The sequence below is a fragment of the Crinia signifera genome, chromosome 6 (genome assembly GCF_055691185.1).
Source record: "Crinia signifera chromosome 6, ASM5569118v1, whole genome shotgun sequence".
NCBI classification, from domain to species: Eukaryota; Metazoa; Chordata; class Amphibia; order Anura; family Myobatrachidae; genus Crinia; species Crinia signifera.
The window spans coordinates 117,075,363-117,097,010 of record NC_139222.1 but is presented as its reverse complement, the minus strand read 5'-3'; the positions used below and the strand labels follow the sequence as shown (position 1 = coordinate 117,097,010).

General features: G+C 40.4%; 1 protein-coding gene across 2 annotated transcripts in view; it reads left to right on the top strand.

The window, feature by feature from the left end:
• LOC146008034 (signal transducer and activator of transcription 5B) overlaps positions 1-20,400 on the top strand; it is a 169,572-nt gene extending 149,172 nt beyond the window's left edge. For both annotated transcript variants that reach the window (XM_083146908.1, XM_083146909.1), the window contains 12 exons: positions 4,349-4,504; positions 7,038-7,217; positions 7,329-7,416; positions 9,600-9,722; positions 9,923-10,015; positions 11,842-12,048; positions 13,706-13,800; positions 14,794-14,924; positions 15,148-15,312; positions 15,446-15,494; positions 16,009-16,107; positions 20,189-20,400. In XM_083146908.1, the coding sequence (XP_083003034.1) occupies positions 4,349-4,504; positions 7,038-7,217; positions 7,329-7,416; positions 9,600-9,722; positions 9,923-10,015; positions 11,842-12,048; positions 13,706-13,800; positions 14,794-14,924; positions 15,148-15,312; positions 15,446-15,494; positions 16,009-16,107; positions 20,189-20,321 (1,519 nt within the window). In that variant the 3' untranslated portion in view covers positions 20,322-20,400. The remainder of the gene's footprint in view (positions 1-4,348; positions 4,505-7,037; positions 7,218-7,328; positions 7,417-9,599; positions 9,723-9,922; positions 10,016-11,841; positions 12,049-13,705; positions 13,801-14,793; positions 14,925-15,147; positions 15,313-15,445; positions 15,495-16,008; positions 16,108-20,188) is intronic.
• Positions 20,401-21,648: the final 1,248 nt, after the last annotated feature.

Here is a 21,648-nt window from a genome sequence, read left to right as displayed (position 1 = left end):
CATTTTCTGCAACTGTGAAGGACCATTTCATTCATACAATTCATTCAACCACCATTTATATTATAGAACAAAAGCCTCCCATACATTTTATTATTGCCCCATCCCTATATGTCACTAAGTTCCTGACTGGCTGTCCAGTTAATAATGGAGTCTGTGCATACATTATTTGTAACTTCCAAATCATTGTACCTAATTCCCCCTGTGTAGTAGCCACATGATATGGTGTGTTCTAATTACATTCATTTGTATAGCTTAAAAAGGAGAATAAACAAGATTGTTTCAGTATGTGTAATTGGTTAGATGCTTCGGGGCCAATTCAGCCCTGATTGCTTCTGAGCACATTAGCAGTTTCCAGTGAACAGGTAGATGCTCCCTCGCATGCTGTGTGCGTAGATGTGTATGGCTAGCGACGTATTCGTAGCTGTTCAAAAATGTCCCAAACCATTTGTTAGAAGCTCGGCATTGAATGATTTCTCCTGGGCATCAGGAATGCATACTACGTGCAGTACACATGCGCAGTCTAGTCGCACAGCAGCTATCATCTTTACCTCCTAAATCGCACCTAACCAGCACACAAACATCAAGTATTTTTTTACATTTTCTGAAGCTTGTAGAAATATACATTTTATGTCAAAGTAGGTTACATATGGGTTTTGGTGTTTGTTCCTGTTTGAAAAACCCCTGCTCGGATGGTGCTGAAATTGCACCCTGAAGTATTTTATGTGCAAACTAAAGCTGTGTACACACGCTGCGATGTTAAGCGCATATCGCTGGCAATACGGTGGAGGAGCTACCATATTGCCAGAGATTTGTATGTGCTGTGGTGCGCGCTCCCATGCTCAGCCCCTAATGGTCTCAGATGGTCACGGGAGCATGCTCCAGCAATCTATTTCCTCCTGCGGCTACCCTGGCATGGTCTCCTTTACATCAGCGACCATCTGTGGTCGCTCATGAAAACTGGACACTGAGCAATATATTGCACCGTGTGTACACAGCTTAAAGCTGAATAAACTTTATAAGATTATCTGTCCAAATTTGTTTGGCCCACACTGGAATACAGAGAAACGATTATTTGGATAAATTGGTTAATGTAAAAGTATTTAACCCGTCTATTTTCCAGTGTTTGGGAGCAAATGGTTGTTCTGAGGGTTTTTTAGTTCTCATATAGGCCCTTTATTCTAATTGAGTCGGACGGCTGCGTGTTCAGTCGGATGGCCGATGTATTGTGTTTGCGCATGTGCAGAGGCGTTTCTGTGCATGTGTGAATGCCACGCACGTCTGACTGCGGCGTGAATTCCGTACAGAAAACGATCGGTCAGAACAATCCGAGCAGGGGGTGGAGAGGGGCGTGAAGGGCTGTTTGTGCTCATTACCATATGCGTATGCCCTGCGTTTCATGGGCGTTCCCATGAAAATGCTGGGTGTACGTATGCTAATCCGGCCGTGACACACGTGTGGGAGGCGGACAGCTGACATAGCTGGATGCCAGCTGCCCGCCCATATCCCTCCTCGCAAGAAGAAATGTCAGAGTGGTCTGGAGCACTCGGAGCTGTCTGACCGCTCGGTCCATCATTCGATGGTCGGCGACCATCGGAGGATGGGGGAGGTTCCCACAGATGGGGGAGTTGTACACATGAAACATCCACTCGCGTTCTGTTCGCTCTGCGTCTTACTGCATTCGGACGGTGTGAGCAATCTGTGCGGTAGGCGGGGCTAAGAACACTCTGTGGCCGTCCGAAAATACGCATCCCTCCGAGTCAACTAGAATAAAGGCCATAGTACCAGATTTTTGTTCCAACAAGAATTTGGAAAAGTAGTATAATCTCATATTGTTATCTGACTTAAGACAAATGCTGTAGCTTTACCAATCTCCTTCACCTGGGGCACCTAGTCTGCACAGGTAATTGCTTGCTTACTCACAGAATCCTAATAAATATACAGTACATACTAATTAAAGTACACCAGACCACCCCAGGCTTCCTGAGTGTGATTAAACCTACAGGATAACAAAATGTAATACAAGGGCATTCAGATTACCTTTTATATACAAACTGAAAACTTCCTCTCTATAGTGCCATGACACTCACAATATCTTAATTCAAAATATATTTATAGACAGAATTCCAAAATGGTGTAGAGATTGTTGTAAAAACAATCTAAAATCATTTAGATGGACTATGAAATATACAAAGAAAAGTGACCTCTTTGGAAAATATGGTCATACTAGACAAAACATATATTCCTAAAGCAGGTATTAATGTAATTATTATAACTACATGTTGTCATTATTATGACTTTATACAGTACAATGATGTCTTTCATCAAATATGAATAGGCTGACATACTAACCCTTTTTGACCCAGTGCATGTTTCAGGTGTATATCCCAGTGATGACAATGGTAAAGTATGTGAATGAGGCCCTAGGTAACTGAATAAAAAAAAAAAAACAGAAAATAAGGTTTGGTCATTGTTGTTTTTAGTACATAATGCATTGTAGCTTGTACATCAAAACATTGCAATTGTAATACAAAATTTTGATACTCTAGCGTCTGCTAGCAGATGTATTTTGCCAATATAATGACCCATATTCACTAATTGTTAAACTGTTTTGCATGAGGCTTCATTTTTCAAGATCAAAATCCATAGAAGTTCTTTGTGGAATAATTTGGCCAGAAAGATGCAAAAGTGTAGAGAAATGAGGGAAACCACGTGAAAAGTCATATGTTTTAGTGGTAAACGTTGGAATTTGACTTCTTTTTGTCGCCTAAGGCCCCTTTCACATGCTCCGGCTCCTGCCGGGTGGCGAAACCCCTCACGGCCAAAAGCCGTGCCATACACAGAAGTTAATAATGGACATGATTGTGTCCATTCACATGGGGCGTCCACGGCCCGGCCGCCTGGTTGCAGCCGGATGTCACCGCTGGAAGGGACAGCTGCCGGGCTGTGGCCATCCCCACCATATTAAACTTCTGTGTGCAGCACGGCTTCTTGTCCGTGCGGGGTTTCACCGCCCGGCAGGATCCGGAGCGTGTGAAAGGGGCCTTTGTGTGCATAAATTTACAGAGACGTTTTGGTGTTTGCAAAAATACGCAGACACACAAAATTATTTCCCCACTCTTACAATTAATGTTTACTGAAATTTTATGCAATGGATATTTTGAGGATCGCAACGTTGGTGCTCAAAGGGTAAAGGGAATTCTACACTGTAATTGTTTATAAAAAAAAAATACATTTAAATTATTTGTCAAAATAGGCTTTACTCTGCCTCTAAAATGCATCGTGTGAAACACTGCAAAAAACACTTTGGGGTACAATTTATAAAATATATGGTTTGCAGCTTTTTCCAAGCCCTGTTGGAAAGTATGCTGAAATATAGGGTGAGATTTAATAGTATGAGAGAATCAGAAAGAGAGAGATTTGGTAAGAAATCTCCAGGGTTTTTTTAAAGCAGCAATCATTTACACTGCAAAACCAGTTTGATTAATCAGTGTAAATGATTGCCACTTTAAAAAACCTGGAGATTTCTTACCAAATCTCTCTTTCTGAATCTCTCATCCTATTAAATCTCACCCGTAATCTTAATAATTTTTTCCTTATAGAAAGTGAGCCTAATTAGGTGTCCCCTCAGTCTAATTAGGTGTCCCCTCAGTCTAAACAAATAACACAAAGAAGACAGACAAGACAAACACACTACACTCCTTACAAACACACTTTAGGCAACACCTATAAGACCACAACAGACAAAAAAAATGTAAACCATTTTAATAAGAAAAGATTATGAACAAAAGGTAAGACGACTTTCAGAAATTGCTATGGAACTGCTCTCCAAAGTAAACTCTTACTGCAAACTCACTCTACCCACTACACTAGACCAGGGTTGCCGACTTTCTCGGAGAGGAGAGAATCAGTAGCCGCTCAGAGGGCGGGGCTTAAGTGTGACATCACTAAGCCCCGCCCCCATGCTGGTAAACCAGCGAATTCAGTGATCTGTGTCATTTTAGCTCCGCCCCCTCCTCTGAGACCCGAGGATTGCGGCATTTTAATGCCGCGATCCGGGGGACTGCGGGGGTCCCCCCGGAAATTTCGGGAGGGTCGGCAACCCTGCACTAGACCCTCATAATGTGTTTGATTAGTTTGGGGTGTTTCTATAAAGGATTTGTGATGTAGAAATTGCATGTGATCTATCTATTTTAACTAGTGGAAAACACAAGGAATTATTCATCGGTTTTCGGTATTTCCACTGGAAATTACAAAACCGACTAACTTAATGAATACATTCTATATCTGTTTTGAAACAAACAGTAAATATACCCCTGGCTTAAGTAACCCAACTTCCTCCTACCCACAGGTGTGAAAAACTTGCAGAAATTATCTGGCAGAACCGTCAGCAGATAAGACGAGCAGAGCACCTTTGCCAGCAGCTGCCCATTCCAGGACCTGTGGAGGAACTACTCGCAGAGCTCAATGCTACCATTACTGACATCATCTCTGCCTTAGTAACCAGGTAACATAATAGATGACAAGCGTGTGTGTGTATCTCTATAGGACTAAAATTTTCGGTACTGTTTACCTAGCACGGCGCCCATCGCGTTGATCGCATGTACATCGCATGCCATTATAGTGGCATGCGATGCCTGCGATGCGATGGGTGCGATTGTAGCGATTTTACATAGGGAACAATGTTAAATTCCCTTCCAATCAACCAGATCAACCCAATGGACCCGATTTTACATAGGTAACAATGTTAAATTCCCTTCCAATCAACCAGATCAACCCAACGGCCCCGATTTTACATAGGGAACAATGTTAAATTCCCTTCCAATCAACCAGATCAACCCAATGGACCCGATTTTACATAGGTAACAATGTTAAAATCCCCTCCAATCAACCAGATCAACCCAATGGCCCAGATTTTACATAGGGAACAATGTTAAATTCCCTTCCAATCAACCAGATCAACCCAATGGACACGATTTTACATAGGGAACAATGTTAAATAGCCCCCAGACCACAAATTGAATAGAACAACCACCCCCCCATTGTTAACATCACCCCACGGTCAACGTCATCCCGAAGCGTGGTGGTACGCATCCTCCGACCTTTTCATACCCCCACTATCCACATCAGCGTAGAGTTAAGAATAGAAAGTGTGGCGAGCGCAGCGAGCCACCGAGCCCGAAGTGTGGCGAGCCCCGCAAGGGGACGCGGATACCTTCACAGGTATCCGCGTCCCCTCGCAGGCTTCACAGGTATCCGCGTCCGCTCGCCACACTTTCTATTCTCAACTCCACGCCGACGTGGATAGTGGGGGTATGAAAAGGTCGGAAGACGCGTACCGCCGCCCCTCGCGTACCGCTGCGCTCGCCACGCTTCGGGATGACGTTGACAGCGGGGTGACGTTAACAATGAGGGGGGGGGGCATTTCACACTTCAGGGTGGTTATTCAATTCAATTTGTGGTCTGGGGGCTATTTACCATTGTTCCCATAGCCCCATGTAAAATCGTGTCCATTGGGTTGATCTGGTTGATTGGAAGGGAATTTAACATTGTTCCCTATGTAAAATCGTGTCCATTGGGTTGATCTGGTTGATTGGAAGGTAATTTAACATTACAAACACATAAGATGCATGCGATGCCTGCGATTTGCGGCAAGATACCCGCAATATAGATCGTGGGCGCCGTTCTAGGTAAACAGTACCAAATTTTTCTTCTATTCTGTTGCAGTGAAAAGCCACCAGATCTCAATGTGTGCGGCCACCTAAATTTTTATATTACATTTTCATTGTTCGACATCACATCTATGAAACAGAATATATTCAGTTCCTCGCATTTAGTTGGAAGTAGATGGAATACATAGCTAGTGACTGCTTTCCTTTTTCTTAAAAAAAGAAAGAACTTTTTTGAGTCCTATAAAGTGCCAAAAACTATCCCTTTTTAAAAAGTCCTCTAGTGTGTATGGATCTCAGTTCCTTACCCCATCTTCACAAAGACTGCGTAGGCTTCTACTTGTTTACAATCAGTGTTCAGTTTAGAGATTAGCACAGCTGTGTGGTATGAAAAAGGATTGTGGGAGTGAGATAATATCAATGTGAAGCAATACTGAAAAGGAAAGCTAGATGTCTACTTACAAATCCCTCTGTTCAGGCCCAGGCACTGGGCCGGACCCAGTTAGTTTTCGCATGCACTCTTAGATACTTAGAGAAAAATTCTGTGAGCTTGGGTACAGACACCCCAAACCTGGTCACCATAGCAATAGTACTCATTGCACCCAGTAGAGCGTCACCTACGAATGCAGTCCATGTATATTTATTATGGTCACAGACAGCTGTGATGGTCTTATTACATACTATAGTGGGGGCATTATCCTGTATATAATATGAGGCTTTTTATAGCTTTTGAAGTATCTGTGAAATTGTCTGGATTGATGCACCCTGTTATAGTAAAGGGCTCGATTGACTAGCCACACATCTAGTCATATATGACTGTATTATAATTTTACTTTATTCCCCAAAAATTGGTAATACAGGTTGAGTATCCCCTATCCGAAATGCTCGGGACCACGAGCACTCCGGATAGGGGAAGTTTTTGGAATATATTTTTTAAAGCATACTTACCTGTCCCCTGATGGTGTCCGGTGGTCCCTCGGCGTCCACAGCAGGCCTCCGGCATCTTCTCTGGGTCTCCAGCGGTCCCAGGAATGCATTGCGCGAGTGTGCGCGCGCACCGGTGACGTCACCGGCGCGCGCGCAGACTCGCGCAATGCATTCCTGGGACCGCTGGAGACCCTGGAGAAGATGCCGGAGGCCTGCTGTGGACGCCCGGGGACTTGGTAAGTATGAAAAGAGGGTTAGGGGGTTAAAAAAAAAAAATTAATAATAATTCGAATGATTCCAAAAACCACGGTTTTTGGAATAATTCGGATAAGGGATGTCCGGATACCGGATACTCAACCTGTATGTACCATATTGTGGTGGTGGATGCCATTTCATTAAATGCGAAGTTTTCCTAATCTCACCTCTGCCCTTTAACTCCTGCAGCACATTCATCATTGAGAAGCAGCCTCCACAGGTGCTCAAAACACAGACAAAGTTTGCAGCAACAGTTCGGCTTTTGGTGGGGGGGAAATTGAATGTCCATATGAACCCTCCCCAGGTAAAAGCCACCATCATCAGTGAGCTACAAGCCAAGGCTCTGCTGAAGAATGAAAATACGCGCAAGTAACTATCCTATGATTCTTTTTCTTGTCCTTTACTTATCTCCTTCTAACATAAAATAGTATAGCTTCAATCCATCCTCTTTGGTTCACCTGTGATATTTCTTTGTTACAGTGAGAGTAGTGGGGAGATCCTGAATAACTGTTGTGTGATGGAGTACCACCAGGCCACCGGCACCCTGAGTGCACACTTCAGGAACATGGTAGGTACCACAAATAGCTCTGTGAAATATTCTACAAAATTGTGGCTTGGTTTAAATGGGAGGAACATTTAGTGATATGACTTTACATAGTTACTGGTATCCTGCTTGTTGTCCACTCCGGATTATTTCTGCTCCCAGCAGGTTAACACTAAAAGGAGCCATGTTCTGAAAAGTATGTGTGTATTTACTGTGGATTGCCTCTTCTCCTGTCTGGCTAATACTTCCTAACAAGAAACCAATTTACCTTTTTATCCATGTATTGAGCTTAATGATTCACCATTTAATATATATGTCAGTAAAAGTAAGAAAATCTCTAGTATTCAGTAATTGGTCTAAACCCCTCCTGATAGATTGAGCACTCTTAGGGGTAGTTTACTAAAAAGCCTTTAAAAATGAAAAGAGGCGATGTGCATAACAACCAATCAGATTCTGTCTATTATTTTCCAAAAATCAGTAGAGGAATGATAGACATAATCTCTTATTATTTTTAGAAGCTTTAGTTAATGTACCCCTTACTGTGATACATCAGTTTGGACACATTTTGTCCTATTCCTACCTGTAGAAAGGTTTCAAATACTGGCTGTAGGGTGGGTTTTCTTGCATGAATAATGTGCTTCATGACCTCAATATTAATTCCAAATTAGATAACTTTTAAAATAGGCAAACCAACTGCAACTTATACACCAATATAAAAAGAGTTTACACCTGAACTCCTTACACATTAAGTGGCAACACTTGTAAATGGCTCTTCGGTATAAAAAATGAATGCTGTACTTTTTTCTCTATTCTGTTTTCTCAGTATTACCTATAAATGTAGAGAAAACACCATATCAAATCGTGTAATTTGTTTGGACAAAATATTCAACAATATCCACTGTGATATACAATTTCTAAATCACACAGTTTCAAGTGGAGCACTAAGTTTGTTTTGTGTTGTCTCTCATTTCATATGTAATCCTGAGATGCAGTTAACTTGAAAAACAGAAAATTACGGGGGGTGGAGGGGGGGGGGGGTGGTTGTTATCATTTTTATACTTAATCGCCATTTTCCCAGTATTACCATTTTCTGGGCTGTATTCAATGCAGCCGGCGAGGGGGTTAAACGGCAGGGATTGCCAAAATACAAGTGAGCCTTGCCGCTTAACACCTGCGACGGCCGCTCACCCAATTCGGTGTTCCGGGGAACCCTCGCTGTCAGAGGATGGCGAGTATTCCCCCAAACTGCAAGGCTCGCAGTTAATGCAGGGAGCCCGCTGCATTTAGCCGCGAGCCTCTCTGTTTTAGTGACCGCACATGCCATTTCCACGTCGCTGCAGAACCCAGCTAAATGGAAACAGCATGTGCAGGGCATGAGTTGAATACTGACAGTGTGAGCTGTGACAGCAAGCAGTCAACACTGCTCACTGTCACAGCTCACAAAAGTAATTGAATATACACCTTTGTTTCAAGACCTGCCAAGTTTATTAGATTTAGATATAGACTTTGCCTCTTATACCAATAGCCCCATTACAACCATAGAACGTTAATAACATTCATATCCCCACATATGCATAATAGTAAAAATATGCTCCATCACTCTAACCAGAAATGTTGGATAGATAATTAATTATATAGAATGTGCAAAGAAGGGGTAACTGTTAAACAGGTTGATTAATAATTCAAGTTTTACTAATGTTTTAAGACTGGTAGGTCTTGAAGTAATGAATGTCAGGTGTCTGTAATGATACAGAACATTAATATCACTGGAACTACAGCTACCAGGAGCTTCTTGGTATGCTACTTATAGCCACACAGCAGAGATGCCACCCTAAAGGATGTCCCACATGGAAGGATTTTTAAGCTCTTTTGTAAGTGATCTGACTAGGTCGCTTAAAAAGTAAACACCGATTGATCCGTTTGTATGCTCAGAGCGATAATGATGCTCAGTTCCGCACGTCGCGATCGCCCGCTAATTAAGTCAGTGTATGCAGACAAAATCTAGTCAAATTGCTTAGCAAGTGACTGCAAATTGCTCTGTGTGTAGAGAATGAGAGATGGCACACATCTCTGCATGTGTATGAGCTTTCTATCCGTGATCTAGACACTGGGAAATCGCCTACGCTAAATAGCTTCGCTTTCTGGCTAATGTTTTTTTTTTCCTTTTTGCTTTTCCATCTGGCTAATTCACCTATTTTCTCTCACAGTCCCTGAAAAGGATCAAACGCTCAGACAGGCGTGGAGCAGAGTCTGTGACAGAGGAGAAGTTCACCATTCTGTTTGAGTCACAGTTCAGTGTGGGTGGGAATGAGCTTGTGTTCCAAGTGAAGGTACGGAGAAAGAAAAGGAAAGTCTTTTTGGCTAATACAGTATGCTTCCTCCTAATTTGGAAATTTTTAAGCCCTTAATTAATGTGATATTCTTGGTGACTGATCTGGTATTTTATTAGTCAGAATATCTGTTTTCCTTTCATCTAAATTTTCCATGGGTAAGTATATCATACACTCACTGTATCTTTTTCACTTTCCAGACATTGTCTCTTCCTGTTGTTGTGATTGTCCATGGAAGTCAGGACAACAATGCGACAGCAACAGTCTTGTGGGATAATGCATTTGCTGAGCCGGTAAGACCACCCCTTTAAAAAATTGTAATATTTTTTGAGTCCTGCTGATTGTATTTACACAAATAATCCTGCCGATTGTATTTGCACAAAGTACAGCAGTCTCCAACATCTTAGGTATACTTGATACAAATTTAAAATTGTACTTCACTATTTCTGATGTGTAATGCATTTTATACATTTATCAGGGCAAGAATATTTTCATGTAAATTAATTACATTTATAACTTACACTAGGGAACAATTGTTTTTTCTTGCCAAGGATTTAATATCGGTTTACGAGTACTTGCAATATTTTCAAATTAGATCTTTGCTATAGCTGATTTCGCTCCAATTTCAAATTAATGAAAAATTATAAACTGCAATATTCTGTACCTTACTAGTCTAGGCCACTTTACTTAACAGAAATGGCTTAGATTTTTTAACTACTACCTTCTTTCAACAGTAACAAGAATTTGCTTATTTGTGATAACATAGCTGGTTGTCACATTGAGACACACCATATTCATATCTCCTCTCTAACACTGGGCCTACTGGGACCTCATCCCAGCCATTTAAATTACTTCCCAACCAATCTAATAGATTTAAGCAAAGAACAGCATGATTGGTTTCACCAGGAAATTCAGGTAATTGTAGAAAGATGTCAAGGATGGTGAGATCATCACATGATGGCCAATTACTGTTGTAATCTGCAAATGGACTGCCCTCAAAAAGAATACAAAAGAAGATTTTTGTAAAGAGAATAGGGAGCTAAGTGTTGACAACAAATTCACTACTTAGCTCCAAGTTAAAACTTAAAAAATGACAGGTTGAACTTGAGGGATGAAAGTCTTTATTCTGCCTTACTTACTATGTTACCACAGTATATGGTGCTTACATAATATTAAAGGAATGTGAAAATGGATTGGATGGGCAAGAAGTGGTTTAAAGTCAAATTGTAGAATACAATTGGCGGATTGTCCATAGACCTTACAGGGAAGATTCCCGGTAGGCCGAAGCACATGCAAGGCCACCTGTCAGCGCTTTTTTTTTTTTATTGTGACCCTGACTAGAGTTGTGTCTTCATCCCTTCTGTCTTCCACAAAAACAGCCGTTGCTGGTTCATAGAGCCAAGTACCAGATTCTACAAATACTTTTTTTTTTTTTTTTTACTTTTTTGATTGATATGTTAAAGAAACAGGATTGGGAGCAATTTATGGATGTAACAACTTATGGGGTGTTTTTTGGGGAGTGATATTTGTGAAATTCAGGGAATTATGGTAATGAGTTGTGTGCCTGCTAGATGGATGTTTCTGCATCTGTGTTCTAGTTGGGGTAGTATTTTAAATGTGGAGGTCTGTGGTTTTTCACAGCAGCTTAAAGGTTTGGGGCTACTAGACTGCCAAGCATATTGAACAAAAATAGCTTCCACACAGGTGTAGTGATGTATTAATCCCACCTGTTATGGTGTTGGTTCAGCCCAAGTGAGACCACTTCTATACATTTTTCCAGGGCCACTTTTAGTTCCCATTCCGCCCCTGTCTGGACATAATAACTTACCTCTTCTCTTCTCCCTCCATTGTTAGGTTACACTATTCTTAGCAAAGTTCAAACCATACTTTTATGCAGCCAAGCATGAGGCTATCTGGGCTGTTAAAGTGGTGTCAGCGGTTTTTAGGCAGAAGCAAATGCTGATGTAAATAGTCCTATCAAATATATTGTTATGTTTAATAACCAGTGATGTGTTAAATTACTCATTTAGAAAATGTTGCATGATGAATCCCTAAATATTACAAATGATATTACACAAATTTGATATTGAATAATACATCTGCATTAACCTCTCCACAGGGCCGGGTGCCATTTGTGGTTCCAGACAAAGTTCATTGGCCGCAGTTATGTGATGCTCTAAATATGAAGTTTAAAGCAGAGGTTCAGAGTAATCGAGGGCTCAGTGATGAGAATCTGGTATTTTTGGCACAGAAACTTTTCAACAACACCAGTAACCACAAGGATGACTACAACAACATGACAGTGTCCTGGGCACAGTTCAACAGGGTGAGAGGCTGACTGAGACCTATGCCTAGCAGTTAGTTGGATGTTACTATGGGGTAGATGTATTAAAGAAATTTGCGTGTAACTGAAGATTTGCGCTGGAGTAGCTGTGCGTGGTATCTAGAACTCAATAGGACTTACACCAGAAGTCCTTAGAGTAGAACAGGAACAAAAAAGGTTTTGAGTTCCAAACACAGTGCACAGCGCTACATTTAAATATATAAAATAGTGGAAAACTGGTAATAAACAATTCAATGTGCTCGGAATAAACAGGGAAGTACTTCCCTTCTGTATGTTCCAAAAAAAGGTGGGTGTATCGATCCTTTTTCAAATAAATTCTCAAGGTGTGTAGTTTTTTGATAAATGTCCCAATATGATCGTAAAAGAATGAAAAACATACAATTGTGTAAACAGGTGAAAACAATAAAGTGATTATGTTCTAAAGTGTTTAGAAACAAGAATATTCTTCTTTATCCTATAGAGTACAAATCTCTGTAGAATATTTATGAAGTGTTTGTTTGATAGGAGGTCTACTCCAAGGGGCGTACCTCTACTCACATAAATATTATGCGATAGACTCTCATAAAGGTTTCTTTCAATAAGGCCCCTTAAATTTCTCAAACAGGAAAGATAAATAAGCGTACCCCCACTCACTCATAGTACCGTGTTTGGAACTCAAAACCTTTTTTGTTCCGGTAGATGTATTAAGCCTGAAGAAGTGATAAAGTGGAAGGTTATAACACATCAGCCAATTAGCAGCTAACTGTCATTTTTTAAAAATCACCATGATGCTTGACAGGTAAGGTGCCCATACATGGTACAATTGCCGGGTGTGATGAGATACACGCTCCCGCACACATCCCACCGCACAGCTTAAAAAGTATGTGCTGCACATCATTTTCATGCTAGATCACATCACATTGCATACATTTTGCAATGCACTGAGATGCAATTTAGTCCAAAGTGTATACAATAATTGTACAGTGTATGGGCAGCTTTAGAAGTTGGCTGTTTGCGTTATCACCTTCCACTTTATCACATCTCCCGGTTTAATACATCTGCCCCTAAGTAAGCATAATCACATCTTGCGCTCCTGAGGTGTTGGTTTGGATTGTTATGTAACTATTCAGAAATTAGTTCTCTAACTGTCTTTCAATCCAAAAGATTCTCAACACATTTTGCTGTGATTGTAATGAAATCTTCACCTGTCTGTGTGTATGTATATGTGTATGAAGGTGCAAAAAAATTAGGTTACTGAAAAGATGATAGGTTTCTATTATAATCTACTGATGTATGTCAATTTATTATGTGTCAAACTTCTCATCCCCAAGATGGAAAAGCCACTACTTCATCGGTACTCTGTGTTGCTTCATGAACGCACACAGCATTTATAGCCGGTGACTATGGCATGAATGAGATCTTATCTAGCTGCCATACTGCAGATTAATTAAGACTTGTCCTGTTACTAGATCTTAGTGAATTGTGGCAGTGTACTCCATATTGGTTAAGCTCACAAATGCTGTTCCACTGTGTGGGATGGTTTGCCTTAACATTTGTATTTGGAGACAAATCTGGAGACCATAGTGCAGTGTATCAGGGGCCATGTAAATGTGAACACTGATAGAAAATAGATGTGTAACTGTGTTAATAATTGTTGCAGGAGAATCTTCCTGGTTGGAACTACACATTTTGGCAGTGGTTTGATGGAGTTATGGAAGTACTGAAAAAGCATCTGAAGCCTCACTGGAATGATGGGTAATTGCAAGCTGCAGATTTAATAGGAATACACAGAAGTCATTGTGGGAAATTGTGTCTGTATTTCTCTATCTTTTGCGTTAGTCACATCCATCTAAACTTCTTTTCTGCTTATCTTGCCTACCTTCCCAGAATGGGCAGGAAGCACCCACAAATCAGATAGCCCTCCTGGCCACCCGGAAAGGTGGGAAAGTATCCTGTGCTCCACATGACCTCTCGCAGACCCCCTTGTTGAATAAATATGGATTTTTTTTGGTCTTATTTTCTAGGGGGGTTTAGTACCCCTAATAGCAGCTGCATATTGGACATGACTGTGAATTAGCGCTTGGTCATTATTCTCTGTTTTATTTTGCAGTCAACTATGCTTTTATTTTCCCTTCTAATTTTAGCTATATGGAGGCCAATGTCTGTCCTAATAATTACTGTTTGTTTTCCATTTATCCTCCTGAATATTCTACTGGTTTCTGTTTGAATTTTCAGCTGTAAATAAATGTATTCACCATGCAAAGCCTGTGGAAGCGGTAGCTGTATACTGTAGTAAACCATATAAATGGAAGCAGTATGATATGTAGGGCATTTCATCCAGTGAAATCTCTTTTTTAGGAGGTTTTTATATGACGCAAAAAAAGGATATGTATCATTTTCGTTATTGTGTTTGTTTGTTTTTTCATTTAAAGATTGATGTTATAGAATTTGAGTTGCAGAAATGCCCAGTGACTGATCACACACAGCCAGCTAATGAACACTGTTAATTACTTTAATAAAACCAAATGAGAAATGATTAGCTGAGAAGTTTAAAGCTTGATGTAAAGAGACTATATGGATGGTTAAATATCTGTACGGAACACGTTTTGTTTTTGTTCTATGCTCCCTGCTAACTTCTAAATCCTTTTTATACTGTTTTCTGCACCATTCTAAATGTACAGTAAATGTATGTATGTCCTATACAGTACCTGGCAATTGGATCACTGCAAAACTTATTTTGGTTTTCAGGGCCATTTTGGGCTTTGTGAATAAGCAGCAGGCTCATGACATGCTGGTGAATAAAAGGGATGGGACTTTTCTCCTGCGCTTCAGTGATTCTGAAATTGGGGGCATCACAATAGCATGGAAATTTGAGTTGCGTAAGTTACCACTCCTGAAATATAACTTCTACTTATACTGCCAGGGATACATGGTGCAAAATATAATGCTCAGGTCATCAGCAAAGGTTTGAACCAGTTACTTCCGCACTGATGATACTTTTATTTTTGTACTCTCAGAATAAATGAAAAATATTGCTAGTAAGAATGTGATTTCTGGGAGGTTTTGCTACCTGTAAAGAGCTTACATATCTTGTTTCTCTAGCTGATAGGGCCTTGTGGAATCTGATGCCATTTACCAGCCGGGATTTCTCAGTGCGTTCATTGGCAGATCGACTTGGAGATCTCAATTATCTCATCTACGTGTTTCCAGAGCGCCCCAAAGATGAAGTGTTCTCAAAGTATTACACCCCAGTTCTCTGCAATCCCTGTAAGTATGTGTGTATGTATCTCTCGCCCTCTTTTTTTTCCAACACACTCAGTTGCACAGATGTTGTTTGACTATAATTTATGCATGAACTCTTCCTTTGTATTAAATCTGTGAATTTGCTTGTTCTATGCAGCAAAAGGAGATGGCTATGTGAAGCCAGCCATAAAGCAAGTGGTTCCTGAGTAAGTTTCACGTCTTTATATAAATAAATTATAATATTAAAAGGTGTCCCTTTACAGAACCTATGCTTTTTCCTTCGTCTGTTAGGCTCTAAGCTACTCATAAATGATGTGATACTTGTTGAATGTACACATTTGTTTTGTATTGGCAAGTATATTCCTCTCTCTCCTTCAGGGCAGTAAATCCAATGGATTTGTGAATATGGGCCCATCTCCCGATTAGGGTCACATGAATAATGAAATCTGGTGTGCACATTCATCCCACGCGGTCTCAGAGGTCACACTTTCAAATGCACAGATTTGCAATTTAGTGTCGGATATTGGCATTCCTGTATGGAAGCAAATGCTGTTGCTGTAACTACAGTTAGCCACTCTGTAGACCGCTGATGGTTACATAAAGTGCTTTTCTTTTTACCGGTCCAGTTGTTTAATACCTTAGTTTCTGTATTATAAACACATGACCGTGTGCAAAGCTTTGGGTGTTAGTACATATAACAATTTTTTGTTCTCTTTATAGGTTTGTTACTTCAGATGTTATGCCCACAAACAGCTATATGGACCAGGCACAGTCACCAGCAGTTTGTACTCAATCACACTATAACCTATACCAGCAAAGGTGAGTTCTTGTAAAAACAGATAGATACACATACTTGCCTACTTTTGAAAACTAGTTTGAGGGAGATTATAATTGGTCGTAGAATTTTGCACAGCATCCCATTGAGGGGGCGTGTCATGCTCCACCCAAAGGGCGTGTCTAGTTCCATATATGGAGAGATTGTGAAAAGAGATTGTAAACGTGGCATCTAGAAGTGTGGGTACATCTGAGACGAATCTTATAAAATTACTTATATGCAAATGTAGATGAGCCCCAAAGCAGTTAGTAAGAGCTACTATACTTGGTAAAGTGCTGGGAAATGGCGCTGATGATTCAATGTAAATGTATCTGTCTCTCATTCCCCAAAAACATAACCGTGTAATGTGGGCTGGGAGAAATGAGGGAGATTGCTAGGCTAATGAGGGAGAGAGGGAGATTGCTGCTATGTCAGGGAGTCTCCTGCAGAATGCAGGAGGGGTGGTAACTATGATATACATGTATCATTTATTAGGATGGATTGCCAGGGTTGGCTGGTTTAAACCAATGTTTGTTTGTTTTTAACAGCTTTTATATGTAAATGCTGAGTGTCCCGGTTACGTAATTCCTAATAAAAGCATAGAGCAAGTTTCATTCAGCAATATGGAGTCTGTAGGTTCCTACGACCGGTTTTGCTCCTACGGATGCTTTATAAAAGACCGTTATTGCTGAATTGACCCAAGATACATTGTGTATTTGTGGATCTACTCTCAGAAGACAAGATGCCCCTATATCCAGAAGAGCCAGAGGTCTGCAACACTCGAGCCGAGCCGTACAGTGCCATGACTGACACAGACGGCAGTGGTAACATCTCAGACCGGCCACACTGGATTGTATATCCCGCAGCTGAGTATCGGGCTATTAAGACACTCCTATTAGGAGTATGTAACCAGGAGACGATCTACCTCTTATTCAAAATACTGTATATAATCATTATACCAATATACTATATGTATTTTCTGATGCAATGATGATATAATGGAAAATATAGCTCATAATATAGAATAATGCTTAATAAATATTTTATTTACATAGGTGTATTGGCCAATTCATTTATAATGGCTCTGTTTAACTACAATTAATGCAGAGATTTTATTTTTTACTATTGTTGTCGTTGCCACTTTTTGCCTAAACGTATCTTAAGATGCAATCACAAGCATAAACCCTGCAGCTCAATAAATTGAAAGGAATACAATTAGGGGTATATTCAACCACTGTCGAAACTGCCATCTTGCCGAAAAGACGTCAGTTTTCGACATGAATAGATCAGAAGGGATTCCGAGCTATTCAGTGCTGGCTGTTTATTTTCGGCAGGTACAAATGTTCTGACCTGCCGAAAACCAGGTGGATTGAAGGAATAGCCGCTAATCCACCTGCTTTTGACGGAAACACAGCCAAAACTGAAAGGTTTTGGCCATGTTTCCGCCAATCTCGATCTGACATTAAAACATGCCGAATTGAGTCAGGGAGGATGGGGCCAGGTGAGCAGCAGCAGCTTACATAGTGCTGTCAGCCGCTGCCCATACCCTACAGCCGCCACCCATACCCGGCCTGCTGCACTCTCCTGTCCCACAGCCGGGCAAGGTGAGAGCAGTTCACCCGGCTCTGTCCAGCCTGCTGTTGCTGTGCTCACCTGTCCCCTCGCCGGCGGGGTGAGCATTAATCAGCAGCCAAATCAGACATCCAGATTTGCGTGCTGATTGAATAATGGATGCTCGATGCTCAATTTCCTCAAAAGAATGTCATAATGGATTTGGCCTGGAGTGCCCCAGGGTTCGGTTTTGGGGCCCATTTTGTTTAACATTTTTATTAACGATATTGGGATAGGGTTACTCAGCAATGTATCCATCTTTGCGGACGATACAAAACTTAGCAAAGTCATCAAATCATCAGAAGATGTCACCATGCTTCAAAATGATCTTGCAATTCTAGATGAGTGGGCAAAAAAATGGAAGATGAGGTTCAATGTAGATAAATGTAAGGTTATGCACCTTGGGAGACACAACCAGTGTGCAAGTTACAACCTTAGCGGAGAGGAACTGGGTAATTCCATACTTGAAAAGGATCTAGGAGTCCAAATAGACAGCAATGTAGGATGTAGTGCCCATTGTAATGTAGCTACAAAAAAGGCCAACAAAATTCTGGCATGTATTAAGAGGGGAATGGAAACTAGGGACTCAAGGGTAATTATGCCACTATATAAAGCATTGGTGAGACCTCACCTAGAGTATGGAGTACAGTTCTGGGCCCCACACTATAAAAAGGACATCATAGAATTAGAAAAAGTCCAAAGGCGAGCAACAAAGCTTATTAGGGGAATGGAGAATTTAAGCTACGGGGAGAGATTAAGCAATTTGGGACTATTTACATTAGAAAAGAGACGTTTAAGGGGGGACATGCTCAACATGTACAAGTATATCAAGGGCCAATATAAGGAACTGTCACACACCCTATTTTCTACTAGAAAGGAATCTAGGACACGAGGGCATGAGTATAGATTAGAAGAAAAAAGATTTCATTCAGCTAGTAGAAAGAATTTCTTTACGGTCAGAACAGTCAAACTCTGGAACTCTCTTCCCAGAGAGGTGGTAACGGCTGGCTCATTAAATGCGTTCAAGGCAAAGTTGGACAAACATTTACTGGAGAAAAACATCCATGGGTACAAATAAGAAATATTATTTGTCTGTAAAATACCAGAACCTACCAAATCAGCAATGGATATCTATACCAGGTTGAACTGGATGGACGCAAGTCTTTTTTCAGCCTTACCTACCTACTATGAATATACCCCATAAGTATTATAATTGCATGGTTTTATTAGCACCTGAATGTATTTGTCCTGTGACTGATAGATATTTTGCTGCCTAAGTGAAATACACATTAGATAGGGAATATTTGTTCTGATGTTTGCAATATATCAGTTTAGGTGGCTTTCCATACAAAAGCATGGCTAATTGCAAAATACTCTTCTGATCCTACCCAAAAGAGCTTCTTTGTGTCGCACCAGGGGCCCAATGATGAGATGGAAAGTTTTTTGTGGATAGTATCAGAACTGTATTTTGCAGTTAGCTATTCAATTTCATTGGTAGTCACCCATTCCTGGGTGCTGCGACCATGACACCATTGCAATTCAACACCACACGACCCACTCCATAATGCCGTCATGTAACTACCATTTGTTTTAATTCTCCTCTCTTTGTTCCTGCTAGGCACTAAAGTATGTGTCCTCATGCCGTAGCAGTAGCAGCATGTTGAAAGCTGAACAACCGTCTGCAGTTAAAATATAATATAACATATATATATATATATATATATATATATATATAATATATATAATTGTTTTCCATATAATTGTTTTCCACACAATGGTAGAAAGTAATCTGCACACCAGTTTAAGAAGCTTTTATAAATTGCAAACAAAGCCGAAAAAATCGGCACATGGCAGCATATAGGAAAAAATATATAAAGGTACAGGTTACTTATCCAGGTGCATCACTGTATCCTAGTGAGCATAGGTGCCGTCATCAACTTGGCATGGAAGTTGGTGACTGGTGTCCTTTGCAATTTATAAAAGCTTCTTCTTAAACTGGTGTGCAGATTACTTTTTTTACTATTGTGTGGAAAAAATATATGAAATTATTTGTGATCTGGCACTCAATCATCGCATTTACAATAGTGTGCGGTTTTTCATATGTATATATGGCGCTCCAATGTCCGAAATTGCAACTGCTGAGTTGCTCAGTAAAGGAAAGTATACAACAGTAAAGGCTGGCATTCTATCAGACTTTGTGCCATTAAAGGCTTTAAATTGCTTTTGAGTTTCATTATTGTGCTATAAAGAATACTAAGGCGGCATACAATCCACTCTGACATGGCTGACCCAACAGCTGTTTTAGTGCCATGGGACTGCCAAACACATACTGGCTCAGCATGCAGGATAAATACATCGCACAAGTGTCCTGACCATTTTTATTTTTTTTTTGTGTAGAAAATAGAATAAAAAAATATATATATACAGTATAGTCTTAGTTCATTACAGCACTTATCCAAATTGTTGTTTCTGTAGTGCTGACTCCGTTCTGGACCCTGATGGAGACTTTGACTTGGATGATGACAGCATGGATGTGGCAAGACATGTTGAGGAGCTTCTTCGAAGACCCCTCGATAACAGCCAGTGGATCCCCCATGCCCAGTCCTGACGAGACCTGACCCCACAGCATACTGCCTTCAATAATCAAAATGTGACATGTTTTCACAATAAATAATTTTGGTATTTTGTGCATGGTGATAAGTACTATGTCCCCCCCCCCCCCCCCCCCCCCTTGTGTTATGGTACTTTTAGACAACAAAACCATATTTTTAAATGTTTTCAACTCTGTTATTCTTTAAAGGGGTTGTCTATATTTGGACAACAGTTCCCTCTTCTGACTATACAGTTTGCCTCCCTTTGGAACATACTGTATAGTGGGAGCTCGAGACCCAGTTACAGCCCTGTAAATCATAACACACTTTCAGCTCACAGGCCACGAGACCATTTGGTTTGTCCTCTACAGTTGATCTGAACAGAACAGTTCTGTTGATGAGCACTGACATAGAGGTGTCCTGGTTTCTGAACTCACAGCAAAATATAGAAAGAGGGAAGTGTTGTCCCGAAATGGATAATGCCTTTAAAAAGTTCAATATATTCCTTAAACTGCTTTGAGTGGACTGTGCAACATTGCAGAGCAATAGGCTGCAGATGCCATAAGCAGTGTATGGACCTTGGTATCGCAAATCAGATTAAGCTAAATGTCAATCATGTTTACTTTGCAAAATATGTAGAATGTTCTCCTCCATATCGGAACCTCAATGTGAAAGGGTTAGAAGGTGAGAGATGATAAACCCTACATAGGCTTTAGCAAGATTTTCAAATTATTTAATATTAAATATATATAAAAATATATATACTTCAAATTATATATTATATAATTTTATTAGTTTTTTCCTTACCTGATCTGATATCATTTGTTTTGAGGTTACCATTGTTATATACATATTATGACCATTAGTTAAATATTTTAGCAAATATAATTTCCTTTTTTTAAATCTTTCAAGATTCTGTCTCACAAAACATCATGCAAGGTGCAATATGGTATGCGACAAACACTAGAGGAACCTTTTACAGTTGTATTAATATGGAGCAAAGCAGCAAGTCTGCTGGTTAAGATTTTTGCGCATGTTAGCTACTGTAAACTGCTTCCTCTCATTCAGGTAGGCACAAATGGATGATGCCATCTGTTTCCCACTGACTGGCTCATTTCAGTGAGTGGCAGCAGGAAATTCCAGCTTTGTAATCATGTATGACTATCTGCAAATGACTGCTAAATGGAATTTCCCATTATTAAACTCCATGTTTATTGTTCGTTTCCCATGAATGCGCCATTTTAATGAAACACAGAGGGCCGCCATTAAAGATGGACACTGCCCAAATGCTGTATTAAGCAGCACAGTACTTGTTATTTCCCTAGTGTCTGAGTAATACCTATA